Source organism: Pseudochaenichthys georgianus, chromosome 4 (assembly GCF_902827115.2).
Source record: "Pseudochaenichthys georgianus chromosome 4, fPseGeo1.2, whole genome shotgun sequence".
Taxonomy (NCBI): domain Eukaryota; kingdom Metazoa; phylum Chordata; class Actinopteri; order Perciformes; family Channichthyidae; genus Pseudochaenichthys; species Pseudochaenichthys georgianus.
The window spans coordinates 21,086,484-21,100,504 of record NC_047506.1 but is presented as its reverse complement, the minus strand read 5'-3'; the positions used below and the strand labels follow the sequence as shown (position 1 = coordinate 21,100,504).

The 14,021-nt window shown below is 42.4% G+C and overlaps 1 protein-coding gene across 1 annotated transcript; it reads right to left on the bottom strand.

The window, feature by feature from the left end:
* Nucleotides 1–1,020: 1,020 nt before the first annotated feature.
* On the bottom strand, nt 1,021–13,766 carry ivns1abpa (influenza virus NS1A binding protein a). The gene is made up of 15 exons (XM_034080726.2): nt 13,572–13,766; nt 9,833–10,103; nt 9,471–9,610; nt 8,547–8,716; nt 8,368–8,443; nt 8,098–8,271; nt 7,424–7,549; nt 5,784–5,894; nt 5,154–5,295; nt 4,810–5,034; nt 4,508–4,629; nt 4,223–4,349; nt 3,814–3,945; nt 2,285–2,458; nt 1,021–2,150 (listed from the first exon to the last, which is right to left on the bottom strand). Exons 3-15 carry the CDS (start codon nt 9,579–9,581, stop codon nt 1,888–1,890), a joined length of 1,953 nt encoding a protein of 650 aa, XP_033936617.1. The 5' UTR covers nt 9,582–9,610; nt 9,833–10,103; nt 13,572–13,766; the 3' UTR covers nt 1,021–1,887.
* Nucleotides 13,767–14,021: the final 255 nt, after the last annotated feature.

The window sequence follows — 14,021 nt, the reverse complement described above, 5'->3', positions numbered from 1 at the left end:
ATACTACAGGAGCATTCCTGTAGTACTGTTAATACATATACTATAGGAACTTGTCATTTGAATCACTTTTCTCTTTAGAAACTGTTTATCTGCCATGAAACAGCTTTTATTCTGTTAGTTGTGGTGTACATTTCTTAATTTTCACCCAAATGTTCATCTCTGGATTATTTAATTATTGTTCAGGTGTTTCTGTGTTGGTTGTACATATGAATAATGAACAACAGGAAGCTCATTACATTAATCCTTTTTGAGCTTTATAAATGCATGCAATACTGCATTTACATTCGTAGTTGCCTTTACAATAAACTATGGCCTTGCTTTTGTTACTTTTTTGTTTCAAACCGCGAGGAAGCCAGCAACGCTTGTTCCCAGTAAACAAGGCCGGATGGTCGTTAGCCGACATCATTTACTGCCTTGCTGCTTCTTAGAGTACAGACTCAGTGTCTGAGTTTAAGCCTCTGCTTCCGGTAGCACATGGCCCATCTGCTGCCCCCTCCCTCCCAATGACTGAGGTGTATCAGCAGAGATTATCAGGGCCTAACTTGTGAATGAGTGCTGGGTAGAGATTTAATAAAGCGTCAGTGAGGTCATGCAGATGCTGGTCCTCTCAGCAGCTCATAGTGACGTTGTCCCTTCCTGCTGAGGTCTGAGAGCCGGCTCAGTATAATCTCTCCTAAAAGACACTTTGAGGGGCAGAAAAATACTTGGCTTAGTGTGGTATTTCCTGAAAGCTTAGACCGCTACTTAGTTACTCTATAGTTAGAGCAGGACATGTGGAAGACGAGGTGGTAGTAAAATCTACATTTAGTCAGCAAATCAGCTGTACTTGGGTTTGTTCAGCTGCTAAACTACCTCTAAAAATACAGTCACACTAACTATCTTTCATGTTTTACTTAAAATGTTAAAACCGTCCTGGCATAGTTACTTTAAGATTGGTATAAACAATGGAATCAGGTATGGCAAAGTGATTGTCCATTATCACTTAATGACATACATTCAGAGAGTAGGCTGGAGACAAAATCAGATTTAAATGATTTATTAATTAAGAAATGTTACAAATGTGTTAATTCTCGTTTTTAACATTCCCTTCAGAAGAATCTGCCAATGCCTGACACTTTAAAACACAAAAGAGAAATGAGAAACTTCAGTAAACCGCATCTCTACATACATTGATTAGTTCAATCACAATAACAAAAGTTTGGTTAGCAGAAGCATGGTTGTGCGTGTGGTGTGTGTGCACAAAGGTATTACTAAAACTGGCACTGGTTGGATTCATTAACTTCAAGCCATCTGCTACTACTTTTATCAGTAAATCAGCAGTGTATAAAAAAATATAAAAAAGGCCATTTAAGATTCAAAAAAGCAATCCAGCTTGTTTAAAATGACAGAAATAGCCATGAGGTTTTTTTTTTTTTTCTAACTCGCACTCTCCGAGTAAGGCTTCAAACCACTGACCATTAAATGTGAGCAAAGTAACATTTCTACAAATAAAACCTTCAAAGCCAATGGTCACCATACTGCCACGTTCCAAGTGACCAATAACTGCTCGCTCATCTGAAAACCCTCGAGTGAAAAACCTTTCAACTCTAAGTTAAAAAGAAAAGCACTAAATGTGTATTAAATGTTGGCATATGACAAAAAATGAGGAAGAAACAAAATATATACAGCACGAAAAACATTGTATGCAATATGCAAAGGCGTCATGTTGCTTTGGGCAACCCCCCCGCCCCCCTCCCTTTTATCCCACCCGCCAAATACAAGCCAGTCTTCACTGAAGACCCCTCATCACAACAATCCCCATCCACACAGACAAAACATCACGAAACACGATTACGTCACTAAGCCTGTTAGTTTGGAAAAGTTGAAGCACTGAAACTCCAACCCCCTTCAGTCAGAGAGGGGAGACAGGGTCGTGGTGCAATCGTTCCACTCGTCCGTCTCGGGGTTGTACACCTCCACCGTGTTGAGGAACTCGTTCCCGTCGAAGCCGCCCACAGCATAGATGGTTTCTCCCAGCATGGCCACGCCCGCGTTGCTGCGGGACGACGTCATGCTACCCAGCATCCTCCACTCGTTGCGGGCGGGGTCGTACACCTCCACACAGCGGAGCGCGTGGGAGCCATCGAAGCCGCCAATAACAAACAGTTTGCCTGGACAGAGGGGGAGACATTACTATCAACATAATGACAAACAAATAACTTTGTCTGCTTCCTGTTGATTTTTGCACATGATGCTGCCGTAGATCAGCAGCTGATTTAACAGATCATTGTTGTCGTGAGCTGACCTGCATGGACAGCGACAGCGGCCCCCCTGCGAGCCACGTTCATGGGGGCGATCAGGGTCCAGGTGTTGTTCTCGGGGTTGTAGCGCTCCACAGTGTTCAGGCAGTTCCACGACTCCGCCCCTCCGATCACGTACATGAAGCCGTCCAACTCGCACACGGCAGCCTGGTGCCTCCCTGGAAGAAGAAAATGTGATTAATGAATTAAACTTTCTAATTGTTCCTCGGGCTGCAATTATCACACAAGCAAGTCTCTGATGAATAGTAGGGGTGTAACGGTACGGGCTCTTCGGTTCGGTACACATGTGTACCGAAGTGTACCGAACGAATATAACGTTAAACGTAAAAAATTGAGAACGTGCTTCTTGGAAGTAATCTCAGGTGCTGCGTCGCAGCATTCAGAGTAATTTCCTCACATTGGGCTCATCGCGTCAGAGCGAGCAAGTCATTCCATTGGATGAGAGGGCATGCTATGAGAGCTGGTTAGAGGGATGCGTTCAAATTTAGTCAGTAATTTGAGGAACTGTCGAAATGGCGAACGCAGATAAAGTTGAGCTCGAAAATCCTCCAGCATCATTGAAGTCTTCGGTTTGGGAACATTTTGTTTTCGCAGTTAAGTACAAGGATGACGGACAAAGACAGGTGGACCGAACCAAAGCTGTTTGTCGGCATTGTTCAACTAACATTGGTTACGCGGCTGGCAATACATCAAACTTGCACACTCTTGAAAAGGCATCACCCGAACGTGAATATAACCGGTACCAAAAGAAAAAAGACTGAAGTGCAAACCCAACTCCCGCTAGCATTTAAGCCTCCACCACTCGCAAAAACTTCAGACCGAGCCAAAGCTATTACAAACGCCAAATATCCTTATGTTGCCATGTTAGCAAAGCGCTACCTGGCTGTATCTGCTACCTCTGTCCCTAGAGAGAGGGTTTTCTCCGCAGCAGGAGACATTGTTAGTGCCAGCAGATCTGCCCTTTCAGCAAGCAATGTGGACAAGTTCATCTTTCTTTAAAAAAACATGAAAATACAATGACAAGCAAGTCCTAATGTCAAACTGGCTGCTTAGGTACAGTACAGTTCAAATAAAGATAATTTCAGTTCATCGAAATGCTGCACCTTAATGTTCATTTGATTATATTTTGTATTTATTTGAGTGAATACATTATTCACAGTTTAATAATAATAAAAAATATATATATATGTTTTGTTTTGTGAAAAAAAATTCTGCTGTACCGAAAACGTACCGAACCGAAACGTGACCAAAAAACCGAGGTACGTACCGGACCGAAAGGTACGTACCGGACCGAAATGTTTTGTGAACCAAATACACCCCTAATGAATAGCTATCCAACTCTTGGTCTTGAATAACATGTTCTCTGAGCTGCAACACCCAGAGGGAATAATTAAAGTGTATGCAAGACAGGAATTTGTTAGATCTCTGAAAAATACATTATGCAGCTTTATGCTTGAGGTTAGACCATGTTATACATATTATTACTATATTTTTAGTGCATGTGTAAACGTACTGATGTTGAGGGAGGCACAGTTAGACCAGCTTTTGATCACAGGGTCAAAAGCATCACAGTTCTTCAGGCCCTTCTGCCCGCAGGGGTCCGACCCACCCACAACGTAGAGTTTGTTGTTCAATGAGCAGACACCTTTAAAAACAGAGATGTTGATTGACTGAATTACACCTTTATTTACTCAGGGCAGAAACTCCAACAGTAACATGGATACAGTATGCAAATACAAAGTTGGACAAGAACAATAGTGAGACATTTGAAACAGAAACAACCATTTGTGGACAATATAAGACAGGAATGAGCTGAATAGTCAAACTAGCTTGACGTTAGCAACAGAGAGGCTACTTGGTGTAAGAGGTTTCCTGGATAATACTTTTAAATTCAATTATCAGGTATAGAAGGAGGGACCTACCAGCATTGCAGCGGTTTGTCCTCAGCTCTGGCACTTGAGCCCACTCGTCAGCCTGTGGATCGTACATCTCCCCGCAGCTCAGCTCATCAGAATGTCCATTTGATCCTCCAATCACATACAGCTGACCCTGTGAGGTGGAAATATCAAAATCATTATATTATGACAATTACATTAAGTTAAGAGAATTTAGAAACCCCACTAGTTGCACAGGGAGGCATGCAGTGGATATTTGGATTCCTTGCTCAATGTTCAAAATGTCGCTTCAGGATGAAAATGTAATTGTACCATGAGCACAGCCATCTGGAATCGAGCTCTTGGAGTCCGCATGGGAGCAATGAAGGTCCAGCGGTCCTCTTTGGGGTCATAACACTCCACAGTCCTCAGACACTCCTCTCTGTTGTATCCTCCTGTGGGAACAAGATAATGCATCACATTCAAGACAGTGGATCCCCGTGGTCATCATTTTGCAATTTGTCCCTGACAATCAAGCCTAGAGAGAAGCCTTTATCTTCCCAAGTATCACAACCTCCGTTTAGCTCCAATGACATAGACCTTAGTCATTTGATATAGAAGCGTTTAGTGCTAACCTGCTGCGATGAGTCTTCCGTTCAGGGCCACAGCGCCCAGACCGGAGCGAGCGTAATGCATGGGAGAGAGCGGCTGCTCCTCCAGCTCCTCGGGCTGGGCCTCGAAGCTGAGGCTCTTCATCAGGCAGGGGGTGGCAGAGGGGGAGGTCTGAGGGCTGCTGCGACCGTGCAAGAAGATCACACACAACACGCCATCCAGCACAGCCAGACACAGGTAGGTGTGGTCTAGAGGTTTGATTGGAGATCGTTAGAGCCATCCGAGTGTTGAAAAAAGGAGCCTCAATCATGCATAGGATTTAAATAAAACAATATTTCTGAATGTACTGTAGTTCATGTTCACTTACTTGTGGTCTTCTCAGAGGCGATGTACTTCCACTCTCTCCGGCCGGTCTGTTTGGGCGCATTAGCTGCTTGGTTGGAGGGCGACAGGCTTCCCGAGGAGCTGCAGCTCATCTGTCTCTGGGTGCTCTCCCGTACGGGTTTCTTCTGCAAGAGCACAGTGCAGCTACAGAAGCCAAGCTTGCACCACAGGCCCACCACACCAGGTAATCATACCCCCAAACTACGCTCTGATCCAGCTGATCTAATGTAGACGTTTCTTTTGATATCTCACGCCTTCAGAAGCCAACAACACAGCACTGCAAACTACTGTCTCAGACCGCACCACAATCAGATCTAACAGCACACAGTTCAGTCACAAAGAGGGTAGAAATCTGCCCATTCCCAACTGGGGGACATTAGCATTTAACATTAAAATGTAGTTTTAATATATGCTCAACAGCATAGCTAGGCAGGCATCGTCGCTCATTTGTTTATTCACTGACATTTGTCTTTCATTTCATTGTGGAATGAAATGAGCCATATCTACTTCTTGCCAGGCACAGGCTGCGATTACTTTTATGCATGGCCAGGCACACACTGCCAAGCAAAATGAGACTTCATTACAGTGAAGCCAGGCACAAGCTGTTGAGTACCTGCACAAACTGAAGGTGGTCCTCCTCGCCACCAAACACCTCACTGTGCCCATCAATCACCAGCCCTCCATCCACCAGCTTATGGTCAGGTGAGTAGTACAGCGTTTGCACCTGAAACACAAACAGCAACAACATACCCATGTGGCTGTCTTCATGGCAACACACTGAGAACCTCAGCATAACGGGGAAAGGGGGGGGGGAAGAGGAGTAGGAGGAAGGGGCTGTGAAGAGGAAGAGGGGGAAGGGACGAAGGCCTGGATCTTCGGTCACTTGGATTGAAAGCTTCCCTTAAAAACACACACGCTGCTGCATTAAGTGTTCGAGCTCAAGAAGGAATCTGACAGTTTGCATTTAAAAAAAAAAGAGGGAGCTGATGAAGAATGAGAAGCTGCATCTGGAAAGATCTTCTGTGAAGAATCAAGAGAAGGAGGAGGAGGGGGAGGGGGGGCTGCATGTGGCCCTCTCTCCACCTCTGCTGCTGCTTGGAAACCGGTCTTCTAGCTGAACAAGTTGGTCATAGTGATGGCAGCCACAATGTCCAGGTCACATCCAGATGACTAAGGTGGTGGTGCTGTTGTAACAGCCCTCAAGCTCATTTTAAAAGATGCCCATTGATGGATTCAATTCAGGAAACAAAATAAGCATAATAAAATGATCATTTGTGTTGTCCCTTAGTTGACCATTTGAAGGGCAGGTTTTACTGTGGAAACAGATTATCTTGAGAAATGACAGAAAAACAATCTAAATAAAAAATGTAAATGGCCAAAAGGTATTTTAATTTATTCAAATGTGCTGAAAATTGAATTTCAGCTGGATGGTTAATTATTAATTTATTCCAATGTAAGATTTGTTCAATTTAAATGCTTATGTGCGATGCCCAATTTGACTGGTTCTTGATTGTTTCAATGGATAAGTAGGCCTGTATGAGAATACAAAGGGCCAATAAACGACTTGTATTTATCCCAAAGGTTTGGAGGCAATGTATTCTGGTAAATGCAGAAATGGGATGCATCTGTATATGTGGCACGGACAGATGGGAGCTCAGTGTTGCGTGGCTGCAAGGAGAGGCAGTAGTGCTCCTCTCCTCCCTCTCTTTCTCAGACTCATTACCCTGGTGGCTCAGTCGTGGCTCTTCAGTCTGGTCTCCTGCTGCTGCTAATAAACCTACAAGAGAGATAAATCAACGGGGAGGAGTGTCTGTTAGTGCTGGAGCAACAAACCTGTTCAGATAGTAAAGTGGCAGTGAATAAAGGGTCACCTCTGTGAGAACCTGTGTCTGTGTGTATCAGAGGAGAAGAGCACTGAGACACTCGTACTCCGATGGGGTTGCACATAAACCAACCACAGACCCAAAAGAGAACAGTGGAAACAAAAAACAAGAGCAAACGCAGCTCTTTTGGGCTCACCTCTAATTTGTAGTATGGTTCAGGGGTACAGAGTTTCTTACTGCAAAAACCTCAACAAACCAGAGGAAACAAAAAGAACAATCCTGACATAGCAGCATGACAATGGCATGCTTTTTCTACTTCAGCCCCCTTAATGACTTCTTAATGTCAAAAACAGGATTCAGAGGGAAGGGAAGGGGCAGGGTGGGAATGAGGATCAGTCTGAGAGTGGAGCCTGCTCGCCCGGGTACTGACCTCCTCCATCAGGCGGTCCAGGTGGTCCCCGTTCTCCCAGAGGCTGCGCTGCACCCAGCTGAGCACCTTGGAGTAGAGCTTGCCATTGCTGGGCAGGGTCAGGTTGTCTTCTAGCATTACTTCTAACTGTACACACACAAAGGGAATGAAACAGGAGTCAGATACACAGTAGGAATAAAGAGACTCCGTCGCAGAACAATTTATAACATAATGACCCCTATTGTAAACTAAACTTGAACTTACTTGATGTTACCTGTATAATCCCTTAATGTTACCATAGGGTCAGGATTAAACATTGTATCCTTACACACGGACATCAGCAATATTAATGAATAGCATGCATATTTGATTGATCAAATTTGCACTACCTCAACAAGTGAGTTCTGATAAAGTACCTTGCGCAATCCTCATGTTGAACAAAAACATGTACACTATAACCCACCTGGGCTAGGCCTTACTATTGCATATGCCCCCATAAGTCCCCTGCCCTAAATACATCCTCAGCCGGCTTTGCAAAAGGGAAATCTATAAGAGGCACACCTTCCTACTATAGGTCATGTTAATCTCATGTCGGAAAGGTAAAAATACAGCGCTTAATCCAGTGTGTGTTATTCAACTCAAGACCACCAATCCTGGCCAATTTAAATGACATAAGTACACATTTAAGCTAGTACCTTGAGGCGGGGGAGTTTGAGAAAGTCTTCCTGTTCAGACACTTCCAGTAGATGGTCCTGGATGAAGGCGTCCACCTTGGCCAAAACTCTGGCATCTCCCATAGAGCTGGCAAAGTTACGGAAAGAGATGGCGCTCTGGGAATCCATTTTAGAAAGCAGGTAGTCACCACAAATCTAAGAAGCGAGGGACAAGTGGACATTTATTAAAACATCTGTTTGTAGATGTGTTCCTAAAGGCGTGTCCTGTAATGTAGACCGTTAAAAACATACCTGTTTGACTCGCTCCATCTTGAACCTTTTGGCTGCAGAGTAAACTTCCTTAACTAGTTCTTTATCTGCCTTTAACCTGTATTACACAGAGAAGACACAACAAATTAGGGGGTTGTCAACCATTTAAAGAAGTTGAGAATTTTGATATGATAGGATCAGAGGCAAAAGGTGCTACTTACTGGGCAGTATAGGCATAATTGAGCAAGATCTCCACGGCCTCTGGGTCCAAGTCCTCAAAAGTGACATGAGACACTCCGTGAGGCTCAATGTCACTATTAAAGATCTCAAACAGATAGGGACTGCAGCAAGCCAGGACAGCACGGTGAGCCATCAGCTCATGACCACACACCTAATAAAAAGAAGAAGACAAATAATCAGGATGTGTGTAACTTTGTCACAAGTAAACAACTGCTAGAATTGTAGTGTTTGAGCATTTAAGAAAGCTAAAGAAACAAACCCAATATTGGTTGAGAAGCTACATGATTATTATCTCTTGTTTCCTATTGGCTGCATACGTCTCTCAGAGTTCTGAACTATACAAATGGTGGGAACAGGTTCTCACACTTGAAATAGAGCAACGGAAACATTTAAGTAAATACTTGAGTTTTTTCTTGTTACTAAATGTGTAGACACTCACACCCAAAAAACCCAGTGAACTAACCAATGGCCAAACAATACATTGAGCTAGAGCTGCTCAATTAAAATCGTATTTTAAATTGCAATTACGATTTTCGCTTGCAAAGATTATGAAAACATCATAATCGAAATAAAACTATTTTTTTTAAATAAATGATTGTTTTTTTCAGTTGAATTGAATGAATCAACTGTTAAAAACATACTGTTCACTTTTTGTTCTCCTATAAATGGATGTTTTCAAAGTAAATGGATAATTGTTTTTAATAATCATGATATCAATTATTGACCCAAATAAATCGAGATTATGATTTTTGCCATAATCGAGCAGCCCTACATTGAGCCTAACAGGTTGTAATGATATCTTCTGGGTTGCAAATGGTTTTTGTATTACTTTAAATCTGTTGTCATTTTTGTGATTCACTACGTTGTTGCTAAAAAGGGTAAGTGTGTGTTTGCATTGAGCGTACCTGCAGTCTAACATCGCAGAACTGACCACTCTTTCTCAGAGCGTTCATTTTGGCCACGGTGGAATCCAGGAAACTCTCATCCTCAAAGATCAAATAACCGTTGGGAATCATCTTGGTGAATCTTTTTTTAAATGGTATGCCTGTAGAGCAAAAACAAACATTATTTAAAAAAAAAAGAAGAAAAAAAAGTCAGCAATAATACTCTCCAGGCTTGTCTTTTGCACTCTGTCCAACATGCTTTCAGCCATGGAATATTGTAATAGCAGTCTTTATTAATTACTGACAAAAAGAGGATTAGGATTAGTTTCCTGTAATGTGCATTGTGTTTTATAATCAGTCCCATGCATTAGTCATGGCCTTACCGAATAGAGTATATTGCAAATCCAGGGAAGCAGAGTCGAAAGTAGGATACAGGCAAAGCGAACTGAGATCACAGCGGAACTCGAGTCTTCTTTATCCAAGGAGGGGACGTCGTTAGAAGAAATGCCAGTTGACTAAAACAGGCTCGAGTGGAAGGGAGAGGGGGAGCAGCCGCACGGACAAACTATCAGGCTTGAAGCGACTGTAATCAAGTCCTCGGGATCCCGTTGGCTATAGAGTTGTACTTATTCTGTGTTGGTAATACATTATAACCTAGAAGAAAAGGAGAAAACAGAGAATGGTACACAAGGTTAATTGTTTTTTCCGAGTGGACAGACAGCCTATTCTTGGCACCCATGCAATGCTAGCATGAGTCAGTTCTACCACGTGGTATATCAAGGCAACCTTGCACACAGGATCACATTTGAGAACACAGCCCCCGATTGTGACACTATGTCACAATCGAAGAGAGAGGAGATCCTCCTATATCTATATTCCACTAGCCGTAAAAAATATTGTTCCAATTAGATGTTCACAGCCAAAATTAACACAACTGACGTGATCCCATGCCAAACAACGTCTCCTCACCGCTATGCCATCTGCAGTGAGAGGCTCAGTGAATAAATTCCACTGCACGCCCAACAGTTTTATCACTATACCAAATGGGGCAAGACAGACTACAGCAGCTGCCCGCAGTCTGAAATTGTATCCATGTTGCATGTGACCAGGCTTTCATGGACAGATAGCTTTCTGCGAGTGTTCTATATCTAACTCGCATGCATTTCTAATTCATTACAAAAGACTGTGATTTACTTAATTACTGCACAAGTATATAATGCACTGTACGTGCGAGTCAAGGTGCTGCCAGTGGCACATTCAGTGGAAGCATGTGAATCATTGTGCAATCATGTTTTCAGATAGCTTGGTGTAAATGCCCTTTAACTTTGAAGTAATATTTAACCTTGCAGGAGCTTGGTCTACAACTGTGTAAGACGTAGTTGCAGTGCTAGTATGACAGACAATATCAAAAAATGATCAGCATTATCTTTGTATGCTGTTGAATAATCATCTTATCCACAATCAGATGTCTTAAAGGAAAATCTTGCAAGCCCATGTCTGAATGGCTCCTTTACACTGAAATAATGTTTGTATGCAACTTCAGCTGAAAAACAATCTAGTAATTTTCTTCTGCCGTGAGCAATGGCTTATTATCAAATCAACAACAACTACTACACTTTGTACACGAATAAGACAACAGATCTAACCTTCCTCGCAAAATTAAATGCTATGCCTGTTATCTGAAACTGCCATAAATCCAATACTTAAAATCCCCCACAATGCACAATTAAATGTGTGTGCTGTGCCAAATCAACACCACAACAAAACACTTGAAGCCAATGACCTACTAAACTAAAAACCACACTGTGAATTCAGTAATCATAAAAGAATCAGAAGGGGGAATTATGTTCGGATCCGATTACTATCCTCAGCCTGCATTTATTTTGCTAATCATGTGCAGAGGGTGAAAGTTAAACACACACTGAACATCCCGCTTTGCTTAGACGAGTAAAAGGAGGATGTGTAAAACTACCAGACTGCTGGAAAGTATGCCAGAGACTTTATGGGCAAATGCTCAAGCATGCTCGAATATGGTATTTTTGTATTGCACTGAAAGCTATAATTCATGCTGTGTGTGGATGGAGGAAACACTGACCCAGTTTCTTGTCGTTATGCAACATCTGGCAGAAGACTCTTTGTTAAAGCTCAAAAGCTTGACTCCTCCACATGGCTGGGCTCTACGCTCGCCTGTTGTCTCCTTCCCCCCCTCATTTCTCCACCTAACAAAACACTCTGCCAGTCAAGCCACGCCCCCAGCTATCTGGACAATTATTCAATGCAGAGTTGGCAACTAAATGACAGCTGTGATTTAAAAATATTAGCTTTTTATAAAATGATAGGACAATTTTACGCAATGGCCAGTGTGCAGTAGGTGAAAGAAACCAAAAAAGACATTTTAGGAATGATGTCTGGCTACATCAAAACTGTCATGTTCAGCATTACACGCCGACTATTACATTGTTTTCTTCTAGGGAATCTGTTGATCTTTTTTTCCATTTGTGTGGACACCGTATTTGGGTCCATAAATCTGAAAACAGGATAATAACTTTTAAAGAAATATAAGAACATATAGAAATGTATATTAGGACAAAAGGCAGGCAGACTAGGTGAGCTGTAAATGTGGCTCTTAGCTCTTAGGAAACACAGGAGAGAGAACAAAAGGAACCAAAGTGAGACGTTCACAACTTCGTCACAGAGGGTAGTCCTGAATGTTTTTTCCCTCTCCATTTTTCCATCTGATTAGTCAGTCACAAAAGTGCAGGCCTGTTACTGAACAATCCATGCTTGTTAGACAGCCCTCCAGTGGTGAAGAGAAGCATTGCTGGATATTTCATCCAGTTCTACGGCGTGGAAATTAACAGAGCTACTATGTAACCCATCTTCAAAAAGGTTCTCTTTAAAATTGTGACAATAAAAAAAAATGGAGACAGCTGAATTATGCAAAGGTTGTTTGTCTATAGAAAGTAAAATGTTGCATTTTTCCGAGCATGACCACTCAAACGATAATGATGTGTTATTAATCATCTACTGTACGTCAAAATCATTTAAATTGTTTTCACCTTTTTAATCACTAATCTACAGTAAACTACTTGTACATTTCCCACATGGTTTCCATGTAGGTCAAATACTACCATGGCATAGGGCAACCTGCAGCAGGAAGACACTGACTGAAGCACTTCAGGAAATAAGTTAAAAATCGGCAGAAAACAATAATTTTACTAGAAACTTAATTAAATACAACTAAACCTCGACAGACACTGTGCCGCGTCGATATTATGTCAAGACTGTTAACAGCCCATACAATCTGACGATGGCACCAAAGGAGGGTGGGTAAAGGACAGGGTGTATACCACTACGCTACCCACCCTACCACCCCCCAATGGGCGAGTCTTACATTTGAACACCATTCGCTGCAAAGCAATGTCAATCTCCGGCTGTTGCCTCTTCCTCTGGTGGAGTAATGTACCAGGGCCGTGGTGTCTGGCGACGGGCCAGAAATCATACAGCTACATCCCGCCACATGAAACTGGGTCAGGAAGCAGAGCCCACCAAATATTATTATTATCTCGACTTTTATAGGGATTACAAAAGCAGGTATACTTTATATTAAAAGAGAGATATCGTTTGGCATACCGTTGACGCAAAGCAGTTAGCAACTGGAGAGATGGCACGCTGGAAAGCTACTGCATGTTAGCTTTCTAGCTAGACAACCTGCTGCTTATCTAGGATGGGAAGCCATGAGACAGCCACACCGGTTGATTTCAATAAATCGGCAAATGTATTCGGTCGTTAGCACTTGTCATTGCTCAAAGCTAGGACTGGCTACATGATTTCGTTAGCTTGCAAAATAATATTTTATATTTTAATTTAATATATATTTGTATATTTAAAAGCTAGCTGCGGTTTGTGACATTGTCTGCGCCAGTAACGTTACATTTGGCATTTCCAGCCGTTTCCACCCTGTACGAGCAAAGACAGCATCTGCCATTCATGTAAAGAATATTTAGCAGAAAGACAGACACATTACCGTCCGTTGTAACCGACGACTGGTCACATTTTAACACCACGTTAAAAATACAACAGCATTTTCCTCTTTGATTTTTTAAGAGAAAGATGTCTTACCTGAGGCGTTTGACAGCAAACGATATTAGACATATTTAATGCAAATTCAGAGTTGGTTGGTTCTGGTCAAAGCAAAGACGCAACGCGACTACAGGCACGGCTCTTCGGACTGGTAGTAGATGTCTGCTCCGCTCTGTATGAGAAACACGTCTGCTCCGGGCTTGCTCTAACAGAATAGAAAGAATGGCCGGATGGTGACCGTAAAGCGCGCTCCCGACAAATGCTGTGCGGCCGACACGCTGCCCGTGACCGGTGGGCGGTCCTACAACACCAGCTCCTCCCCATTTTCCCTGAATAAAATAAGCAATACTATTTTCATTTCAATCTTTATTTCGAACAGATTAAAAAAATAACAAATGTGAAAAAACAGAATATCGTATTGTTAAAATACAGTATTTATCCACATTCATGATACAAAAAAAGTCTTCATATTAATAATAATAATAAAAA